This window comes from Lynx canadensis, chromosome E1, assembly GCF_007474595.2.
Source record: "Lynx canadensis isolate LIC74 chromosome E1, mLynCan4.pri.v2, whole genome shotgun sequence".
Classification (NCBI taxonomy): Eukaryota; Metazoa; Chordata; class Mammalia; order Carnivora; family Felidae; genus Lynx; species Lynx canadensis.
In genome coordinates, this window is record NC_044316.2 from 35,857,202 (window position 1) to 35,879,272 (window position 22,071).

Genomic DNA, 22,071 nt, shown 5'->3' on the forward strand with positions numbered 1-22,071 from the left:
CAACGAGATAGGCTAGAGCAAGTGAGCGGAGGTCAAGCCGGAGGGAAAGGGGTGACACGCTGGACCCCCGGGCAAGGAAGGCGGAAGGGGGGGGGGACCTAATTGCCAGACCGCCCAGCCCCCTGGACAGGGGTGGGGGGAGTCCTGGCAGGCCTGCCTGTTCCTCAAGAACAAACCTTTTTTGTGGCACAAGCCTCAACTCACTTCTCCTGGCTAGGATTCATACCCTTATGCACGAGTCCCTGCCCTCGGTTCCAATCTTATTGTAAGGATTGAGGTAGTTAATCCATTTCTACTCGTAGCATCCATCACCTGTGGTAACTCGAAAACACACGCTCCCGAGGAGCTTCCTGCTGTTTAAGAGAACAAAAACTTCTTCTATGTCTCGTCAGTCCGGATTCAACCACGCTGAGACACCATGCAAATGGTGCCCACATCAGGCTGTGCCCCAAGGAGGTGCACGGGCCCAAGGGTCAAGGTTGGGATCTGGCCCTCGCCCTCTACCTTCACCTTCGGTCACGAGGCCTCCTCCCTGCCCTGTACCCCGACAGAGAAGCCTTAGGCATCCAAAGAAACCGAAGCTTTCAGCTGGCGTTACTCGAAGTCTGGGTACCAGAGAGACGTTTCTGCGTCTACGTCATTGAGCATTTGGAAGGGAAATGGCTTTATGTCCCCTGGCATGGAGGTCTCCCATCTTCCTGCAATTACTGTGGTCAGGCTGTGCTGTCTTCCTTCCACCAGTTTGCCACAAACAGGCAAAAAACAGTGGCGCGGTTTGAATGTCAAAGCCACTAGGATCTCCCCGTAAAACACTTCAGGAGAATGAAAACAGATCGCCCCCCCCTCCCCGGGTGGGAGGAAAGGGGTGACTGGAGGTGCCGGCTTCGGCTTCGGCGTGAACTGGAAGCCTGGGGGGTCCCTCTGGGGCTCTGTGAGGTAGTTACATAGCACTGCTGGTTCCCAGTTTGGCAGAGGGTTATGTCTGGGGTGGGAGGAGGGGAAGGCACCCTTGAGAGCTAACTGAGGCCCCTCCTCGCTGCCAGTCTGCCAGGCCTGAAGGGAACTCGCCATGCTATCTCTGCAGTGGGGGCAGGGGACAGAGAGCAGTCCCACGTGGAGGAGCCCCAAACTTCCCCTCCTTCCCCAAAGTGCAACCAGGAGCCAACGGACCCCTTTCTCAGCTCCCTACCCCTTGGCAAGTTAAGCACCGCCCCCACGTCCCCCAGGAGCCTCAGAAGGGAAGGGACGCGTCTTTAGCTCGCACTGTTTCCAGGAGCCCCTCTCAGAGGGCCCAAGTATACGTCGAAAGATGACTACTGCTTGGATTCAGAAACGGCCTCTCTCAGCCCCTGTCTGTCTGTCTGTCTTTGGCACAGAGGAAAACGGACACAGAGCCACCTGGAGTGTTCCCCGCAGTGCTCTCTGGGTTTTACATGGGGTCTTTCCTGCCAATAGTGAGGCATACCTAAGAATAGCTCCCAACCACCCCCCCCCCACCCCGGAGGTGGAGAGCTCACGGGAAAGGAATAAGGACTTGACAAGGACCCAGGGGAGGGCAGGAAAGGGCAGCAGGGGATAAAACTCTGTCCCTACGTATGGCTCTCTCCTACCCAGACCCTTCTGGGGAGCCGAGTCCACAACCCAAACTGCAAAAGGCAACCAGACCCTAGAGGGGATTAAAGCCATCCGGGTGTAACTGGCAGATGCAGCTTTGAAGTTAAGTGAATCAAACCATTTGGGTTTTTTTGTGTGTTCCACAGAATAAAAAATATATCCTAAAGAGATGGTCCTTTCTTAAAAATATATATGTAGCGCACACACACATATATATCTCTCTCTCTCTCTCTCTCTTCAGTATAGAAGTGGTTTTCTAAAAGTCACTTTTCTCTGATCATCCGAATCTCCCAAGTGCTTTCCACGTTGACTTATCTCGCCAAGGACGGGGAAATGGAGGTGATGTGCAGGAGGGCAAGGCACTGCCCCAAGACCTAGCCTAAGGGGTCAAAGGCGGGCCCACCAAGACAGGTCCCTTTATCCCGCTGAACTTTAACCACCAAACCATATTCCTTCTGCTTCTGATAGGGTAGCTTTCACAACTTTCCTGCTGGGCAGATGTCAGCGATGGGTGGAGGCTGTGCCTAATTCAACTAACGTCTGACAGCCCCTTGCCACACTTCCTGGTCTCTTCCGGGGGCTGAACCAGCCAAAGGAAAAGGACGTGGGCTTAAGGTGTGACGGGAGCAGGATCCCAAGGAAACTGAACACTGCAACAATCACATTTCAGGTACTGTGGGTGGTTTTTTTTTGTTTGTTGGTTTTTGTTGTTTGTTTTTCTGCTGGTAGTTTGAACCGGATATTAAAGCATGCTTGCTGCTGGAAATTCGCCTTAAATCACCAAATGGCCGATGTCTGAACGTTATCTGCTTCATTTTGGGCTAAAGCATACAGAGCCAGAGATGGAAGTTGGGAGACCCTTTTTTTGTGGTTAGGGCAGGTGGGAAGCTCAATCACCCCTAAATGCTCTCCTGCTTCTTCCTCTCTTTGGGGTAGACAGTTCTGGAGGTTGTAAAGGAATGTCATGGGGACGCAAGGATAAGACACGAGCGAGGGAGGAACCTGTCCCCAGTCGCATTCCCATACCCCCCTACTCCTTCTTGCACCCACCACCCTAAATCAAGAATTCCTTTAGGTTTGGGTCCACTGTTCGAACCAATCAGATCAATCTAAAGATGACAGGAGACGAAGGGGCAATCATCTGAGCGTCTGTCTGCTCCTTGGGTCTGTTGACGCAGACCCAAAGGAACAGCAAGATGGGACTGAAATGAAAACAACACCCAAAAAAAGAAAAGACTGCAATGACAAACCAGGTGGACCTCTCTGAGGGTAAGAGAGCAGCTGTGTCTCTTCCACCAACGGAATCTTGGCTCCCATACTTCTAGAAAGAGAATAGAGGGTTTTTTGTTTTTGTTTTTTTAAGTGGGTATACTTTTTAGATATTAATTCACTCCTCGATAAAACGGAGGCAATTATTTAAAAATATCTCAACAGCACCACTGGTGGGGAGAACTGGCTGGGATGCCCTTTAACCAAAAAGGGAGAGAGGAGACGCCATGAGCAGGTGGCTGGGGACGGCCGTTTGGCCACTGGAGGCCCACAGCTCTGCTAGGTCTCTGAATCCCCAGCAGGTGGGATTTCCCAGGAGAGGCCAGTGGCTTAGGAATCTGGGGGTCAGAGATCAGGGCCTCACCCCAGGCTCTCTCCACCTTGGGCCGCTGAGCCCCAGCCTCCTCCCAAAGAGCCAGCCCCTGCTGCCCTTCCCATAGGGCCTGTTCTCCATAGAGAGATCCTAAAGGCTTACACTGGCTCATGTTGTAAGAAATTATGAAACATAACTTTCTCGTTTTTTTTTTCTTTTCATTAAAAAAATAAAATATTCAAGACTATCAGCTTCTCTTTTGCTTTGCTTTTCTTTTTTTATATAAAATATCAGCAAGCCGCAAAGAAAAAAAAAAAGGTTAAAAAAAGGTGGGGGGAACAAAAAGGAAAGTAATTGCTGAGGTAACTTCATACCTTGAGGTAGTTTACTTCGCGCACAGCATTACCTGACTGACTCCGCCCACGTGTCATGGTTGTCTCGTTGTTACTACTGTTGTTGTTGCAGTGTCGGAAGGAGGGGACTCCACGCATGGGCTTTTTTCCACATGCAGAGAGGCCTTCCTCCCTTCCCAGCACACTTGATAGCATTGTCCAAGGTAGCTAACTAAAGTGCACCACCTGGCTGATATGCGTTGACAATCAGTATATCAGGAGGGGAGGCCCAACCTCATTCAACTGATGGCTGCTGTCTTCCACAAGGGCTGAACTTCCAACGGGATCTTACTGAGCCTGGGAAATTAATAAATTAAGCTTATTTACCCCTTTGTGCATAAGGTTGCTGGTATTTTGAACTTTGTTTTTTAGGCACAACTTTTGTCATGCCGATGATTCACGGAGGCAGAAGCCATCGGTTAAATATGCCTCTGGGATAACGACAGAAGCAAATACTCTCCCATTTACTGAATATTCATAACGTACGCCAGATGGTGGACTTCAGCTTTACCGGGAGCTCGGGGTCGGGTTCCACATCCCACCTCCACCGAGGGAACAGTGCCGTGGCGGGGGAGTGCCCCACAACCCCTGCCTCTGGGAACCAGCCCTTATAGGAGCACACGGGCTGGAGTGAGGGCACAGTGGCAGCCTTTGGGGCCACTCAAGTCCTCCATGGAACTGAGACTTTATCAAGGGGAGTTACGTCCCCTTCCCAGTGCTCATATCCAATCATTAAAATAGACTTTAAAAAAATATAAAATCTGCCTGAGAATGGTGGGAATCAGGGACAGTACAGTGGTCAGCCCCTACCCTGCCGAGCATTCACTACCGCCCATGTGCACCCAGATGGGGAGAAGGACGTGAATGGGGCAGGGAATCTCGGTGGGGAAGTCCCGACAGAGTGGAGAACATTTTCATCGCGCCAATTTTTCAAGATGGCGATCTGGACTAGATCGGCCATAAGGGCACTCCTTTTAAACGTGGATTACTATATAGTTTAATCACATCTCTCCCCCGTTCTTTATTCCTTGCTGTTCCTACTGGTCGGTTAGGGAAGGAGTGGACTTAAACTATAGATGCTGGTGTGTCTTCTCCTCTGAGTCAATAACGTAAGCAAAACAATGCATTGGTTCCCACCTTTTCTGGTAGCAGTACAGATAAAACAATTAGCGTGACTTCTGGAAGAGGCTATATAGGAAGAGGTTATGTCAGGGCACGAGAGTAGAGGTATTTTAATCAACGAACCAAGTAGGAGAAGGCTGGAAGGATTTTCGGGTTGAGAAGCAAACCATCCTTTGAGGCTGATTAAAACACCCCTCTGCATGATTTAAAAACCTGAAGGAAATTTTATTTCTCTTCCCACTGGGGCCTGACCCACTCTCTTGGTGGGACCTGGAGAACTTACTTCAACAATCCACGTTTAAAAGCACCCTGAGCTAGAATTTCCATGGTGACACCCTGAGGGGCGGGCAGTGTCGGGCCAATTGGTTGGGCGTGTGGGGCCGAGGGATCAGGGTTCCTCACTGGAACGTCTTTCCTCAAGCCAAGCGGGCAAACCTGGTCTACATCCCGGCCCAAGGGTCCCTGATTCCCACTCATTCTCAGGCCTGCTGGGGAGAACGCGCTCTCGACTTCAGCCCGTTGTCCTTGAGTCGCCGCGAAGGGAAGGGGCTGGTCACTTCCTCCGTGCCTGGGCCTGGTTACTCTGTCCCTTTTGGTGCAGCTGTTTCACTTGGGCCAGGATGTCTCGTATCTTCCGCTGGGCCATCTGTAGGAAAAAACAGACGAGCGGCAGGAGTGAGGGCCTCCGGTTAACAAAGTTGCCACACGTACCGCGGAACCCCGAATCAACCTCCTGGAGTCGCCAGGAGTGTGTGCTCCCTCGGAGGGTCATGAACTTCGGAGACCTCCTCCCCACTGACCACAGCCCCACCACACCCGTCGACGTTCCCAGGAGAGAGAACGAAACGTCCAGAGACGGATTTAGAAACCAGCAGTGACACCGAAGCCCCACCGTACAAAATGGATCGGTGTCTCTCCCCTCCCCTTCTCAAAGGCGCCTTCCCCAAGAACACGTTTCCACGAGGGAAATCAACAGCACAATGCGACACCCGGAACCGGTGGCCAGAATCGCGTCCTCCCACCCACGGCGTGCTTGGTTTCTTGGTTAAACAGAAAGGTGGTCTAGGTTGAGGCAAGACGGTGGACTCCCTTTTTTTAGATCACTTCCTACTCGGTCAGCCCCGAGCGGATGGCTTCCGTAGCTCTTCTCTCTACTCCTCATCCTAACAGATGAAAACCATCCCCGCTTCGGTACTGAAAACCTCCTGGCCCTGTGCATCCTTGCGTATGTCCTTTACCCTCTTAAGCTCACACCCCCATCCGTAAAATGAGGCTATCGTGGGGATTACACGAGTTAATATAGGTAAACCACACAGAATGGTGCTTGGTGCAGCAGACTCCGCCACAGACGCTACCGTTAATACTTCTCAAAAGACGGTCCCAGAAAAGTTAGCCAAAGCCATACGGCGCACAAGACCACGCAAGGGGGGTTTGAGTTCCAAGGCCTCTGCCTCCAGAACCCACGTTTCTGCTGCTGCACAGCCACACCACACTGGGAACCAAGAGCCCGGATTCCCGGCTCCTGTACTGGCTTAGACAGTGTCGGTCGGGCCACAAGCCTGCTGTGAAACGTCTGTCCTCTAAGAGGAAGGGGTTGCGTTCAAAGACCTCCGTACCCCTTCCGGTTCCGACACTGGAGGATATTAGGAAAACCTCACTCCCTTCCGGTCATCCTTTGCCTGACTTTTCGAAGTACAGAGCATTTGACCCCGACATCCATTTTCCTTTGCAGGCTCTGGGGTCAGTCCCAATGCTGGGCAGTGCCGACCGGCTCCCTGGAGGTGGGGGTGGGGAGTTCCGCAATGGGACGGTGGAAGAACAGGAAGCAGGGATGGAAAAGTCATTGTGAGAAAGGCTAAGGGACTGTACTGGGGAAGCGCCATCCAGAATGTTGTTATTGGCGTTATTATTTCACAAACAAGACTTGGCGGGGGAAGGGGGTGATACCAATTTCCTTTCTCATCCTGTGCACAAGGTGTTAGCGAAGCACTAAGGTTAGACAACAGGAAAGACCCTTAGTTGATGACCAAGAATATAGAATACATACTGGTTATTATATAGGATATATATCATATATGAAATCCTCAGACCGCTCTCCCTACAGCCTCAAGAGGAAATAAGACATCTACATGTCACACTCCTACACCTAGAAAAGAATGACCCAGGGGCGCCTGGGTGGCTCGGTCGGTTAAGTGTCCGACTCTTGATTTCGGCTCAGGTCACGGTCTCACAGTCTGTGCGTTCGAGCCCCACCTCAGGCTTACGCGACAGCGCAGAGATGGCTTGGGATTCTCTCTCCCCTCTCTCTGCCCCTCTTCTTTCTCTCTCAAAACAAATTAAAAGAAAACTGAGCCAGCCCAGAGGCAGGCAGAGTCCACCGGATTCATCCAGGCCATGGAGGTCAACATCTGGAGTCTTCCCTCTCTGATCCCTGCGCTCCTGCCGCTCTCCTGCAAAAAGGGGGGGGGGGGGGAGGGGGGGTGTGCCACGTGTACCTGGCTGGCATAGAAATGCCCGATGATCTTGACGATGACCTGGTCGTTCTCATCTGGGGTCTGGTCTCTGGGCACCACCACCTCGGCTGCTGTCAAATTCTGCAACTCATTCACCTGCGTGGCCAGGGGTGAAGAGAAGCTCAGGGCACCATCAAGAAAGGGTGGGGTTGGAGGGAAGGACAAGAGGCAAATCACTAGCAGGTAACTAGAGGACTCCAGAGCTGGGCTGTGGAGGAGAATTAGGTCAAGGAGCACGTCGGGAGTCCTCAGGTTGTGCGGGGTAGGGGAGAGGGAAGCCAGAGCAGAACTGTCGGGTTTGAGGACAAAGATCCAGAACTTTCAGCCTGGCCCTCAAGGCTCACCGTTTTGCCACCTTTGCCAATAACCCTGCCGGCAGCTGACGCTGGCACCCGGATATGGGTCTCCAGCTTTACTTCCTCCTTGGGACCAAAGAAGTTCTCCTCCTTGAGTTTTCCATAAATTCTTCCCTGAGCCTGAGAGGAGGAGATCCTTGTTAATCAGCAGGCCATACACGTGACGAAAAGGGAAGCGAGGTAAACAGAGATGTCCGGTCCCCAAGCTCCAGACCCTCCCCTGCTGCCCCCCAGGCCCCACCCAGGGGTAGATCAACCATCTACCCAGGTGACCGAAAATGCCATTGTCGTGGCATTGACCTGTTCCTTCTGATTGCTTGTAACACCGGAGAGCCGGGGCAGAGTAACTGAACCCACACCTCCCAGAACAATTCATAAGCTACAAATCCCCATAGGGTCTGGGATGACCCCATTGACTTGAATGAGGCCACAGAGAACAGGCTGTGGGCTGCTGCACACAGCCTAAAGAGCCTGTCCCCATTCTCCATCCCTGCTGCCTCAGTCAGGATGTGCTCACTGTCGGCTCTTGGGCTATGTGACCAGAAGTGCAGGCACTTAGCGATGGATACAAAGCAGAGAAGGAAATTTGGCATCAAAGGTCTTCCTTTGATGTAACTAAGGCAAAGCCCAAGGAAGAAGCCAAGCCCTAGGGTTTCCTTCTGTCCCGAATTCCTGTTCACCTTCAGCCGTAAAGAAGGAAACAGAAGTCAACAGAAATTGAGTGTGATGCCCAACTAGAAGCAGCACTGCAATGCTTTATCCTGCAGGGGCGCCTGGCTGCCTCAGTCGGTAGAGCGGGAGACTCTTGATCTCGGGGTCGGGAGTTCGAGCCCCGCGCCGGGTATAAAGATTACGTAAAAGAAATCGGGGCGCCTGGGTGGCTCAGTCGGTTAAGCGTTCGACTTCATCTCACCGTTATCGAGTTCGAGCCCCGCGTCAGGCTCGGAGCCTGGAGCCTGCTTCAGATTCTGTGTCTCCCTCTCTCTCTCCTCCCCTCCCCCCCTCACGGTGTCTCTCTCTTTCCCCTAAATAAATAAAACCGTTTTGAAAAATGTTTAAAAAAAGATTACTCCAAGAAATGGATAAAAACCGTTTTTCAAAAGCGTCGTGCGGATCTGCATTCCCACCCAGCCTCCCACCCGGGGGGACTCCCACCCGGGTCTGGCTTGGAAAAACAAAGATGAGAACCTTGAATTGGGCCTCCGGGGGTCCAGTGATGATGACCATACGAACTTTGGAGTCAGGAGTTTCGGGAGGAGCAATCTACAAAGCAAACAGAGGTGGTCAAAGAGGCTCCCCCTACCACCCACACTTCACCAGAGAAGGATCACTGCGTCTGACCAGCTCCTCTAAGACCACAGATGGATTCAGGCTTATGAAACTTAACCGCTTAGTTTCACTAGGGAAGATTCTCCCTGCTCTCTGCCCTGGACCCTGGCTGACCAAGGTGTAGAGCCAGCCTGACACTTAGCAAAGCATGCACTGTGCGCCAGGCGCCCTGAGCCCGGGGCCTCGGCTTCCGCAGTCGTGAGCAAACCGGAGGCTGAGGTCCTTGGCTTAGGGGCAGGCGGGGGCTTGAACCCACGTCAGTCCGTGCCAGAACCCAAGTTCGCTTTCTACGCTGCAACACCCGCCCCCTCCCTCGTCTGAGAGCCCGGAAGCAAGGAAGACCCTGGCAAGGTGAAAAGCAAAGGGGGCTGCGATCCCTGAGAGGAAGAGGCCCTGCCCCAGGGCGGGCCACCCGGGGCGTCGGGAAACAGAGGTCTGAGCCCACGGCAGCAAGCGAACGCTCCCCTCCTCGCGGGACCCGGAGGCAGGCAGAGCAGGTCACCTTGATGGAGGCGCTGGCAAAGCGGGAGAGCTGTTTGATGTGCTGTCCCTTCTTCCCTATGATGGCGCCCACGGCCTGCGCGGGAATGAACACCTGCACCATTTCCTGCTCCGGAGCCTGCTGCCAAGACAGGGGGTGCCGTTAGCATGGGCGAGGGGTGCAGCCCTCCCGCACCCGGGGGGCGCGTCCTAGAGGCAGAAGGGCGCAGGCAGCGGGCGGCCAACAGGGGCTATGCCCTCCCCGGCTCTCCCTCTGCCCAGTAAGGACTGAGGAGGCGCCATCCACACAGCAGAGCACCAGCGGCCGGGAGTGCGCACGATGGGGGCATCCCAGACCTCCCTTCCCTCTCCCTGCAAATGCATCCCCAAGCATCGGGCCCCCACGGGGGGTTGGGCCCAAAGGGAGGCCACAGAAGGGCCCGGGGTCCCCTGGGGTGAGATCTTGCACCTACCATAAAGGAGCTGTATGGAGCCGCTCCAGTGACGCTACTAGGCGGTGGCGGGACCGCACTGGACGAGGCTGGAAAAAGACCCACAGCCGCCAAGTTCAGGCCGGGGATGAGGTGCGACTGCAGCTGGGGAAGGAAGGTGAGGAGGAAGAGGTCAGCTCACCCTGCAGGGGCCTGGCTGAGCCCAGAGGCGGGGGGGGGGGGGGGGGGGGGGGGGCGGCCAACACAGGAGCGCTGGGTGCCGTACCTGCACAAAACCGGCCTGTCCTTGTGGTTTTCATACACGCTCACGTACACATAGAGTGTGGACTTGTGAGCCGTGGTACATAATCCCTGGACTAAGAACCAGCCACCCCCCCAGAAGGGTCCAACAGAGCCTCAGATGTCGTCCCCCCCCCCATCTCTGGTGGTTTATCCCACTAAACCCTGCACTGGAACATTCCTATGAGAAGGCACAGCGAGGACAGATGTCCATTAACTTCCAGGACTCACCTTTCTTCCCATACCCACCATCCTCCCTCCCCTTAAAAATCAGATGACGGGGGGAGGGGCAGGGTGCCTGGGTGGCTCAGTCCGTTAAGTGTCCGACCTCGGCTCAGGTCAAGATCTCACAGTTTGTGGGTTCAATCAAGCCCAGAGCCTGAAGCCTACTTCAGATGCTGTGTCTCCCTCTCTCTGTGCCCCTCCCCCACTGATGCTCTGTCTCTCAAAGATAAATAAACGTTAAAACAAAATTTACAGGGGCGCCTGGGTGGCTCAGTCGATTGGACGTCCTACTTCAGCTCAGGTCATGATCTCGCGGTCCGTGAGTTCAAGCCCCGCGTCGGGCTCTGTGCTGACAGCTCAGAGCCTGGAGCCTGTTTCGGATTCTGTGTCTCCCTCTCTCTGACCCTCCCCCATTCATGCTCTCTCTCTGTCTCAAAAATAAATAAACGTTAAAAAAAAAAAATTTACAGCCTGTTCATCATGAATAAAATAAAATTTAAAAATACGATAAAAATCAGACGATGGGCTCTGCGCTAACAGCGTGGAGCCTACTTGGGATTCTCTGTCTCCCTCTCTATCCCTCTCCCACTCACACGGTCTCTGTCTCTCTCAAAATAAATAAATAAACTTAAGAAAAAAATTTAGGGGCACCTGGGTGGCTCAGTCGGTTGAGCATCCGACTTCGGCTCAGGTCATGATCTTATAGTCCGTGGGTTCGAACCCCACACTGGGCTGTGCCGACAGCTTGGAGCCTGCTTCGGATTCTGTGACTCCCTCTCTCTCGCTGCCCCTCCTCCCCCTCTCGCGCTCTGTTTCCCTCTCTCTCTCAAAAATAAATACCAAAAAAAATTTTTTTGATCAGATTAAAATAACGGACCCTTCTCACCGAACTACACGCCAACACCAATTGTACAGGAAGATCACGGACCTTGAAGCCCAAGAGGAGACCCGCCCCAGGAATCCGATAAAGAATCTCAATTAATTACACTTAAAAGACTCTGAGGAATGGAGGTCCAAAAGCACGTGGCCTCCCCACCCCACATGGAGACCCCCTTCTGCCGTGGCTCAGGCTCGGAGAGCGGTCAGCAGGGGCACGAGGCACTCACACTCATGGCAGCCACGTCGTTCTCGTAGGCCTCCCGAACTTTCTTCATGATCTCCTGCTCGGCCCTGCAGCAGTTCTCAATGGCCCCCTTCACGGTGATGGTCCTCTCGGGGTTGTAGAGGGTGAGGTCCTGCAGCCTGGTGGGAGAGCAGAGCTGAGTCACCTTTCCACACTGACCGGCCGGGGCCAGGAGCGGACCCCGGCTTGTAACTAGCCACAGAAACCGTGTCTGCAGGCTGTTTCACTTTTGGCAAGTAGCTCCTGGTCTCTGGCGTTCGGTCTGGAACCCAGGCCGGGGGCACGGTGCCAGGGAGAGGAAAACACGCCTCCATTTGCAAGGAGTCCACTCAGACAGGGTTTCACCACCGGTAAAACCAGGAAAGGAAGATGCTCAGGACCGGAACGTTCCCCCGTGGTCCAAGGCAATCCACTTCCTGTGCTTCTGGAGCAGAGCAAGTCCATAAGGCACAGTGCTCACCAAAGACCCACCTAATCGAGCTTGCTTGGCTTTGTTTCTTGCCGGAGAGGCAAGGCCGCTGCACAGGTAGAGCACACGCTCTGTCCCGGTTCAGAATAGGACCTAGGTCGGGCCCCTTCTCAGCCTGGCAGGTAGGTCTGAAACCCCGAGGCCCTGGCTCCTGGCCACAGGCTCTCTGAGACACAGGCCGGAGGGCTGAAGGGAGGCACTCCCACACCACCAGCCCTCACAGAGAGAGATGCTCTCTGCCGCTTCGCTGACTACCCCTCAATAGGCAGAAACCGCATCCAACTTGAGGGGCCAAGTACTGAGGCTCAATAATGAAATACTGCTGACCCTGAGCCCCTGGGGCATCCCACTCACAAAGCGGCGCCTGGGAGGCTCGGTCAGTTGATCGTCCGACTCTGTGACTGGGGCTCAGCCCCACAAGATTCTCCCTCAGGGCGCCTGCGTAGCTCAGTTGGTTTAAGTGTCCGACTCTTGATCTCGGCTCAGGCCATGATCTCAGGGTTCGTGAGTTCGAGCCCTCTGTGCTGACAGCACAGAGCCCGCTTGGGATTCTTTCTCTCTCTCTCTCTCTCTCTCTCTCTCTCTCTGCCCCTCACCTGCTCGGTCTCTCTTTCAAAAACATTACAAAAAATACTCTCAGGGCGCCTGAGTGACTCAGTCAGGTAAGCGTCCGGCTTCGGCTCAGGTCACGAACTCGCGGTTTGTGGATTCGAGCCCCGCGTCGGGCTCTGCGCTGATGCCTTGGAGCCCGGGGCCTGCTTCGGATTCTGTGTCTCCCTCTCTCTCTCTGCCCCTCCCCTGCCCATGCTCTGTCTTTCTCACAAAAAAAAAAAAAAAAACCAAACAAACAAACATTAAACAATTTCAAACAAAAATCTCTGCCCCTCTCCCCTGCTCATGCTCTGAAAGTCCTTTGATAAATAAAGAGGCAAATGAGAGCCTTACGAAGAGATGGTGATTTTCGTCTCGGTGTCCTGCTCCACTTTCTTCAGGTTGCGCCCTTCCTTGCCAATAAGCCGCCCCACAAAGTTATTATGGGCCAGGATCTTCAGGGGAACCTCGTCGGCCCTTGGGAAGAAGTGAGGGTTAAGAGTTCCTTAAATGGCAGGCCACGCTCAGACTCGATCATCCTGCCCCCACAGACGTGGGGTTTCCAGGACAAAGCACAAAAGCACAGAGTTACATTTTAAAAGATGCCGAGAACCAGCACAGCGGTGGCTGCTGAGGGCTACGGAAATGTGGGAGCGGGGCTGGGCTGCCAAGGGGAAGAAGGACAACCAGAGCGATGGCTATGCTCGTTACAGAAGTGGGGCGATGGCTTCGCAGGTGTATGCCTGTTAAACTCATCCAACCGTATACTGGGGTCATCACGGACTACCGAATTCCAGGCAATTGAAAAAGAAAACAAAAAAGAATGAGGTGGGTCTAGGATCACTGATCCACGTCAAGTGCAACAGCCAACTGTAGAACACGTTCATCAGGACCCTATTTGTGCTACAACGTACGTGTGCACACATACACCTGTGCACAGCACATCGATGTACAAACACCCGTTGAGTTCACGGGAACGCGAAGAGGATACGTACAGGGTGTTCCTTGTGGGAAAGAGAACCTCGTTTCCCAGTTTACGTCTTATTTATCGCCATTCTTGCTAACAGTTCGTAGTTGGGGTGGGGGAAGTGGCAATCCTCCCGTTACAAGACACGCCGGGCGAAAGCCTTACGTTTTGGTGTCCTTCGCTTCCTTATGCATAATCTCCAAGATCATCTTACACGCAGAGGAGCAGCCCTCCGGGGTTGAGTGGACACTGATGGCCTTCTCCGCAGCGCCTGCGTTCTCCTTCCTGTGCACGTCGATCCTGAGGACCACAAGGTCAAAGACGGTTAGGCGTCCCTGGTGAAACCCGGGGTCGTCTTCGCACTCCCGGCCACCTTTCCTCAACCGAAAGTACAGAAGGGGCCCTTGGAACACGTCCAAGTGAAGAATGGGAGGGGCAGAGAAAGGGCCAGGGAAACCCGGCCAGCCTGCCGCTCCGGATTGTGTCTCAACCAGGAGGTGGGGAGGGACAACGGTGGCACCTGGGGTGGGAACATGGGGTTGGCGGACATCAGCCCACGGCTCTAAAGCTGCACTTCTCCCTTAAATTCTGGATCCCGCCCCGCGCACAACTATAAAGGGAAGGCGCGCTGTCCCAAATTAAAAGTAAATACTAAAGGATGCCTTCGCGATAAGGACACGACGTGACCCGTTCTTTTCCAGAGTACGCTGATCAGCCATAAAGATTAGAGAAGAGGGGTCAACTATACGCGGCTGGAAAAAAAAAATTTTTTAAAGGGATTAGAGGAGCAGCCGAGGTGGATGGGCGATGGGGCAGGATCATGACCTGTTACTGAGGGCCGACTTTGGCCAGGCTGCCCAGCCCTCCGGCCACCAACAGGCAGTACTGAAACCACAGAACACCAAGGAGGGGCTGACTCACAAAGACTAGGTTTGCCCGATGAGACCTTCCTACAAGAAATTACAGAACCCCCTCTAAGGTCTGTGCGGCCCAGCCGCTGCCACCAAATGGCCCGCCCCAGGCCTTTTCAACCCCCACCCCCACCCCTACCGGCCCCTGCCTTCCTAGGAGGCCGTGACTGGAAGCAGCGACCCCCGAACGAACACAGAGAAAAGGGAACGCGTTCCAGGCGACATTTCCTAAGAGGTCAATACTGGGGCTCCTCGGTGTGCTTCCCGGAGGCACCCGATCTCCATCTCCCAGCAGCCAAGACTCACTTGGACTGGGTCTGTTTCGTGATGTTTCGGATGGTGGCCCCCTCCTTGCCAATGATGGCACCCACATACTGGGTGGGCACCAGGAGCCGCAGGGGTATGTCCACTTGCTGCTGCTTGGCCGGGGCCCCCGCCGCCACAGGGGAGCCCTGGCGGGGCTGACCCCGAGAGCCAAAGCCTCCTCGGCGTCCGTTCTCAGGACCCTGTGCTATCTGCTCATCGGGAATGTAGGAGACCTTTAAGGCGTGGTTCTCCAGCTGGTGGCCATTCAGCTTCATGATGGCTCTGGGGACAGAGGGAGAATCTACCGGTCACACCAATCCATGCCAGTCACAGCAAATGCCCTCCGCGTGTAAAGCACGCTGGGTTCCAACCTGGAACCCGCTAAAAGCCAGGGAGATGACCACGTGCCCCCCCCCCTTCCAACCTCCACCTCAGAGAACTTTCCAGTCTAAATGGCTGATGACATCGAAGGGAAACCTACGTAGGTGGTTTCCATCGGGCTCGTGAATTTCAGCCACATAATAATTTCAATCATAAGACTCACGTGAGAATCGCAGGTCGTGATGGTGAATAAATGTTAACAGATAAAAAGAGGATGACACAAGAGGCTCGTTTTTGCACCTGCTGAGTCTGGCACCTCCCATGTTTGAGGAAACCGTACGAAAACAAAAAAAAGAGAGAGAGCCACAGCGCCCCGCTTACCACTTGGAAGCAGGAGTTTAAGTGTATCTGGAAATGTCTGCAAACCTGGGGTGTTCTTCACCCCTGTGCAGGAAGACGTGCTCCATCCAGCCCCACACTGGCTGATGCAGGTTAGAAATATCAACGAGGCAACAACAGCCAGAGGGGAGTGTTGCCGTGACGTTCAAAGCCAGGCTAAGGACCATACACTGGCCACAAGGGGCAGTAGGGACTTCCAGAAAATTCTGAGCCGTCTGAGCCGATGAGCCAGCCAAAAGGAAAATGGGGGCAGGACGCCTGGCTGGCTCAGTCGCCAGAGTATGCTAACGCTTGATCTCGAGGTCATGAGTTCAAGCCCCTCGCTGGGAGGATAGATTACTCTGAAAAATATTTAGGAGCGCCTGGCTGGCTCAGCTGGAAAAGCATGTGACTCTTGATCTCAGGGTCGTGAATGCAAGCCCCGCGTTGGGTGTAGAGATTACATAAAGATAAATACACTTTTATAAAAAAATAAATAAAGAAGAAAAGACAGTGGTTATTTGAGGAAGTAGTGGGACTTTACGACGTTAACACTAGGTTGGAGGGCACCGAAAAGATAAAGGTGGCCTGCCGCAGGAACAAGAAAGCCACCAAAAGCAAAATGTGGCAGAAGGCCCGTAACGGGTCGGATATAAATGAGTACCTGCACAAAATGTACAAACTCTGTCAGCACCAGTGGGTGAGAAGTGTAATTGCTCAGCCCAAGGGCTTAAGGAGCTAGAAATCGTGGGTGTGACGGGACAAAAAGGATCCTGCAAAAGGCATAAACTGGGCTCATGGCATCACCGCAATAAAATGTCTGCCCCCGCCACATCAGAAGATGAACAAATCCCTTTTGTAGAGCTCGCAGTTCCTCCCGACTACCACTAGATGGAGCCCTCAACACAGCAAAGGCCCTCTGCACTTCCAGGGTATACCTTTCCTGGGAGGTCTTTGGGTCCGTTCCCTTCCATGTGTTTGCTATCGATCCCTGAGTACCTCTGAGATCCCTGAACCAACAGACAAGAGTCTGGGACTGGCTATCACCATAACCGAACCGAAGGAGTAACTCCCGCCTGCCAGGACCCCAAGCCTGTGGAAGCAGGGGTACCTGGCTCCCAATACCCCACAAAAGACCCTCCCTGCCCCACTTTCCGGCCCACTCACTGCCTGGTCTGTTCCCGGTTGGAATAGGTGACATTCACCACTGCCGTCTCACTCTCGGTGTTCACTGGGGGAGCAAAACAGAGGCCAAGGTTAGAGCCGTGAGATCTGCAGATGCCACCGATGAACCCCAAGTGTTAAAAGCTCATCTTTCCAGGTTATGAGAAGTTACATGTGTTATGAGAAGGAAAGAGCTGAATGACAAGACAAAATACTTCCCCTAATTTAGGCCCCTCTCACCAGAACTGGAAAATTGAAATTAACTTTTTTTGCATTTTCCTTTCTGTGTCTTCCTTTGATTGTCCCTACCCAGCCCCTCAGAATCTGGGCAATAAAAGGGTGTGATCAACACATCAGCAGTTAGGCGGCAGGAAAACACACACACACACACACACACACACACACACACACCTGGCTTGGGATACAAATTTATTCTTGGGAAGTTAAACTAGTTAAAACTCCACACACACAGAGATTGGCAAGCCAATGTCCTGATGGGGCATTCCAAAGATCTTGACAGGGGAAACGCACATGCAATCTATCATGACTTCGTGGCACATGCCATTAATCCCATCAACGTCCTAGGCTCTCATCATGAAACCCCTTGGTCTTCATTTGATTACCATATACTCTTTCCTACGGGAGACTGGGCTGGACGTTAGAATTCCAGGCGATCTGGGGACATACTTCTCATTTTAAATTAATAAAATTAACCTGTCTCGTGCACCACTGTCTTTTGATTTGGGGTCTCCTGGGCCTGCTCAGCCCTGGGGTGGAGGACACTTGACAAAAACCACGCCTCTCTCCCAACCATGCTGAGGATGAGTCAGTGGGCCACAAATCCTTAGTGCAGACCACTCTTTAGCCCCTCTGGCCTTCCTCCACAGAGCTCTCCCACCACAGTGGTGAGGGAGATTCTCCAAGAATCATCATCTTTCCAGTTAAACTGACACACAGTCATGAACGAAACCAAACGAAAGTTCTGCCTTCCCAGAGCTTACGTTCCAGCTGGCACAGACATCACTAAGCACAATAAGCAAATTCTACGGGAGCATCACAGATTGATCAAGGCCATGGAGAAATGTAAATCAGGGTAAAGGAAGCGGTGGTGAGGGGTAACGATCTTAAATGCGGTGGACAGAAAGGAAAATTGACACTCGAAGACTCTGCTGTCCAGCAAAACCAAACATTTCCCACTCTCTTCTCTCCTCCAGGTAGCAGGCGTCCCCTCCTGATACAGTTCCTCGTGCCATCGCTCCCTGGTGAGCCCCACACCGATTTAAACTCATGTGGGCTCCTAGGGGCGCCTGGGTGGCGCAGTCGGTTAAGCGTCCGACTTCAGCCAGGTCACGATCTCGCGGTCCGTGAGTTCAAGCCCCGCGTCAGGCTCTGGGCTGATGGCTCAGAGCCTGGAGCCTGTTTCCGATTCTGTGTCTCCCTCTCTCTCTGCCCCTCCCCCGTTCATGCTCTGTCTCTCTCTGTCCCAAAAATAAATAAACGTTGAAAAAAAAAAAAAAAAAATTTAAACTCATGTGGGCTCCTGCCGGGCTGCCCGGTGAGGCTCACGATGTGCTTCCAAGCCAGGGCTCTGTCTTGCTGTTTGTCCAGGAATAACTCCGTCATTAGTCTAACGCATGAGCAGTACCGGGCAATGGTTATCAGTGTGCCCGGTCGTGTCCTGGCAAATATTTATGATAAAAGGGCAAGCTACAGGATCAGAGCAGGAGATCCTGTTCGATGGGCCTTGACCTTGGTACAGGCACATATTTCCATCTAGAGTGATTTCTAGCTCGTACCTTTCCATAGACACTTGAGAGGAAATTTTAAATCTTCACGAGCTGATGATGCACATTCCTTGCAGAACTACAAACTCAAATAGTACAAGCTTTTCTATTGGCCAAGCTCTACCATTATATGTCCAACCAAAATCACTCCACATTTTAGCTCATTTCTTCTGAAACTTATTTATAATCTTAAACAATGGAGAATCCTCAGAAATCGTAGCCAAATATGCTCTGACCTAGACCACTTTCTTATTATTTCTGCTGTGGGCCCACTCTTGAAAGACTATGCCTCCCCATCACTATGTGCCAAGTAATAAATCCTCGGCTTTTTTTTTTTTTTAATTATTATTATTGACCCAAGACGTGCACCTGACAATCAGAGCTTCTAAAAAGAGACCACCTGGGGCGCCTGGGTGGCGCAGTCGGTTAAGCGTCCGACTTCAGCCAGGTCACGATCTCGCGGTCCGTGAGTTCGAGCCCCGCGTGGGGCTCTGGGCTGATGGCTCAGAGCCTGGAGCCTGCTTCCGATTCTGTGTCTCCCTCTCTCTCTGCTCCTCCCCCACACATGCTCTGTCTCTCTCTGTCTCTCAAAAATAAACATTAAAAAAAAAAAAATTAAAAAATTTGTTTAAAAAGAGACCACCAGTTGACAGACGAGTCCAGCCAAACACAAAGAATCACAAAGCTTTTAAAGTAAAAGGGCTGAAGACATACTCAGGCCGAGCGCCCAATTTCCATTCTTAAACTACGGCTTTTAAAACAGCGGGACCCCATTCTACTGTGCTTGATCCCTATGGGGCCTAGGGACACCATGCTGGAAATGAGCCACCTTGCTCACTCACAGGAGAAACCCGTCCCAGAGATAAACGGCCCAGTCCAAGCTAGGAGAACATGCCCACAGCCCCCGTGTGGTATATCTCCCTCCAAGCCATATTCTGCCTGTCTTCTTTCGGTACACCAGGTAGATGTGGTCACGGAAAAGGAAGCAAAGAAGATCCCCCCCCAACTCCTACCCTCCTTCCCCGCCACCCACCCCCTCTGCACTCTTACCTTGCTCGCAATTCTCCACTGTACCATATTGGGCCAGCAGGCTATCCAGCACCTAGGAGCACAGAGAAGGGAGGAAGGCTACTCTGGGCATCCCAGGAACTGAGACAAAGCCAGCTCCGGACACCCCTCACCCCAAAGCACAGTGGCACAGGCCGAGCCTTAGATGGGGATTGAATACTACCCGTTCGGCTTACCCTTTCTGGGGTATCGACACTAGCAGTGACCTTTCGGGGTATCTCTACAGAAATGTGCTTGAGCACAAAAAAGCATTTAAGGGCTGTTTTGGAAGTGGACTTGGGCCACCAGGGTCCCTGAGTCAATTTCTGCCATCATTAAGTTTGGGGCCCGAGGAACATCCTACCCGCCTCCATAACGCCTCTCACCACAGGGCCAAGCCCAAAGGGCTAACACTGGTAGTCCTAGGCTGAGGATGAGATCCAAGCAAACTTCCTCAGCACCAGCAGCCCTGGCCTACCCCCAGGCCACCAGGGAACCTCCCCAGTCGTCTCTACCAACTCAGACTGACCAGGACTTCCCTTCCGGTCTCCGCTACCCCACCCACTGAGTCTCCCCCAATCACTTACTTCCCAACGAAGCTGGGGTGGGATATTTCGAATCTGGATTTTCCGACTCCTGAAATTAGAAGGAACAGGATTAGTGACGGCTCCGGATGCTTCAGGAGCCTCTGACCTCGAGGTGTTTAAATCCCTGCCTCAGTCTTTAGCTCCCTCCCTTCTGTTCAACACCAAAGTCTGAGAATCCAAGAATGATAACCTTTGGGGATACAGAATTGGTGCGGGGGTGCCTCACTCTCGAGAGTAAATTATCAGTGTTACCACAGATGGGAAACCTGAAACCAGATGCCCTAAAAGCACCAGGGCCGCGGAATTCCCTAAAACTCACATCTGCTGTGTCTATCCCTCTACTGAGGTGTTACTGATCCTTTTCTCCAGTAAGCGTCTTTTACCTCCCACTACGTTTCAGGCACTTGGAATACAAAGCTGCTACAGAAAACATCAGTCACTGATCTGCTACCTATTTAATTGCTGCCTACTTCGCGCTGGACTTTGCTCTAGATGCTGGGGACCCGGCGATAAACAAAACAAAGTCCCTGGCCTCAAGGTGCTCACCATTTATTAGGGGAGACATACGTGCACCCAAATTACAGCAGGATAATAGTGCGGTCGTCAAGTGGTTTTTATACAGGTATGGATTTAAATCTGTATTCCATTTTTAACAGCACTGTTCTTAAAATTTGACCTCTTTGAGGCTCACTTTCCTTTCTTTGTAAAAGGGGAATAATCCCTATTCACAGGGTTTAAGGTGCTGTTAGGTAATATTAGAGCTTAGCAAAGAGCTTCAAGTACTCAGAACTGTTGTAACAGAGGCCTCTTGGAATGCTCTGGCCAGAATGGTTAACACACAACACATCATCACGACCACTCCTCCTCCCAAATGACTACACCCTCTACTTCCCAGCTTTCAAATACCTCTTAAAAATGTAGTCTCCCCACCACCCCCACCCCCCGGCCCCGGCACCTGCAGGAAGGCTTTTAGGTTCAGAGTTGACTCCCAGGGCAATTAACTGCTCACCACCCAAATCAATGCCCTAATCCCTGGGCTTACAACATTTCAATTGACTTGATCTTCATCGGTCAACTGTCATTTGGTCTTTGCATATATCCTGGATCACAAACTTAGTTCAGGGACAAGGTCCAAGGAAATTCTAACGGCATGAGGGAAAACTGGCCTGGGAAGCAAGAAAATCCAGTTCTAGCCCTTAAATTACCCTGACTGGGTCTTCAACTGACTAAGCCAAGTAAGTTTCAGGCCTCAGTGTTCCTAACAAGGCCCATGTCGGCTCTTGCCAGGCTGGGGGGGGGGGGGGGGGCGGGCGGGAGTGTAAACACATGGGAACAAGAGAAAGGATGCTAAGCTCTAACTGAAATGGTTCCCTCTTGGCTCTGTCCTGAGCCAGCTCACTCATGATTCCATCCCTGTGACCTCAAGTGTCTTCAGCTGCAAAATGGAAACCAAAGGGTCTCTAAGATCCCTTCTAGCTATGCAGCTCTGAGCACATAAAGTCTTTGTTGATGAAATACACTACTAAGGAAACCTCTCCCCGGGACGAAATAACTTCAGGGCAAAGGAGGATAGGTGTTGAGAATCTGTGTGTGGCTTTCTCGGTTGATTGGTTCGTGAACCTGACCTAAAGTCAGACAACTATGCAGGACAAAAGAGTAACCTTAAGAAGTAAGTCCAGTTCTGTGGGTCCTCAGATCACATACCGGACCACCTTCTTCGATTTCGTTCATAGGCAAAAGAGGGAGCCCCACGGTCTCTGCCCCTGCGAGGGACGTCCCATACGGCACTCATTTTGTGCCCAAATGGGCAGAGAAAACTCAAGAACCCTCACAGTGCAAGTCCAACTCTTGGAAGGTTGAGGTTACACCATTCAAAGACTGAGGACACTGATCTAGCCTGATGTCAATGACAGGAGTCACTCAAGCTGAGGGAGGAGGCCCTAACAAACTCTTCTGGATGGAAGAGGTGGGGGGCTGCCTGCCTGGGAGTTCAAACATGCAAGGGCTTAAAGCAACCCCTGTACAGGAGCTCAGTTTGAAGATGGCTCTTTCGAGAGGGTTCCTTAGTGTAATCTCAGG

At 52.6% G+C, this 22,071-nt stretch overlaps 1 protein-coding gene and 1 long non-coding RNA gene across 3 annotated transcripts in view; one reads left to right on the top strand and one right to left on the bottom strand.

The window, feature by feature from the left end:
• Window positions 1-2,138: 2,138 nt before the first annotated feature.
• Window positions 2,139-6,215, top strand: LOC115501254. Its single transcript, XR_003964759.1, has 2 exons — window positions 2,139-2,284; window positions 3,961-6,215. It is a non-coding gene; the product is annotated as an uncharacterized LOC115501254 (long non-coding RNA).
• Window positions 5,264-22,071, bottom strand: part of IGF2BP1 (insulin like growth factor 2 mRNA binding protein 1) — a 40,308-nt gene continuing 23,500 nt past the window's right edge. Inside the window, exons 3-15 of one of the 2 annotated variants that reach the window (XM_030296246.1) lie at window positions 19,993-20,041; window positions 19,409-19,460; window positions 16,578-16,641; window positions 14,712-14,993; window positions 13,660-13,794; window positions 12,882-13,004; window positions 11,451-11,586; window positions 9,862-9,984; window positions 9,411-9,530; window positions 8,768-8,842; window positions 7,568-7,699; window positions 7,206-7,319; window positions 5,264-5,356 (exon numbers count right to left, since the gene is read on the bottom strand). In XM_030296246.1, the coding sequence (XP_030152106.1) occupies window positions 5,264-5,356; window positions 7,206-7,319; window positions 7,568-7,699; window positions 8,768-8,842; window positions 9,411-9,530; window positions 9,862-9,984; window positions 11,451-11,586; window positions 12,882-13,004; window positions 13,660-13,794; window positions 14,712-14,993; window positions 16,578-16,641; window positions 19,409-19,460; window positions 19,993-20,041 (1,498 nt within the window). The remainder of the gene's footprint in view (window positions 5,357-7,205; window positions 7,320-7,567; window positions 7,700-8,767; window positions 8,843-9,410; window positions 9,531-9,861; window positions 9,985-11,450; window positions 11,587-12,881; window positions 13,005-13,659; window positions 13,795-14,711; window positions 14,994-16,577; window positions 16,642-19,408; window positions 19,461-19,992; window positions 20,042-22,071) is intronic. The other variant, XM_030296247.1, reaches the window with a different exon arrangement.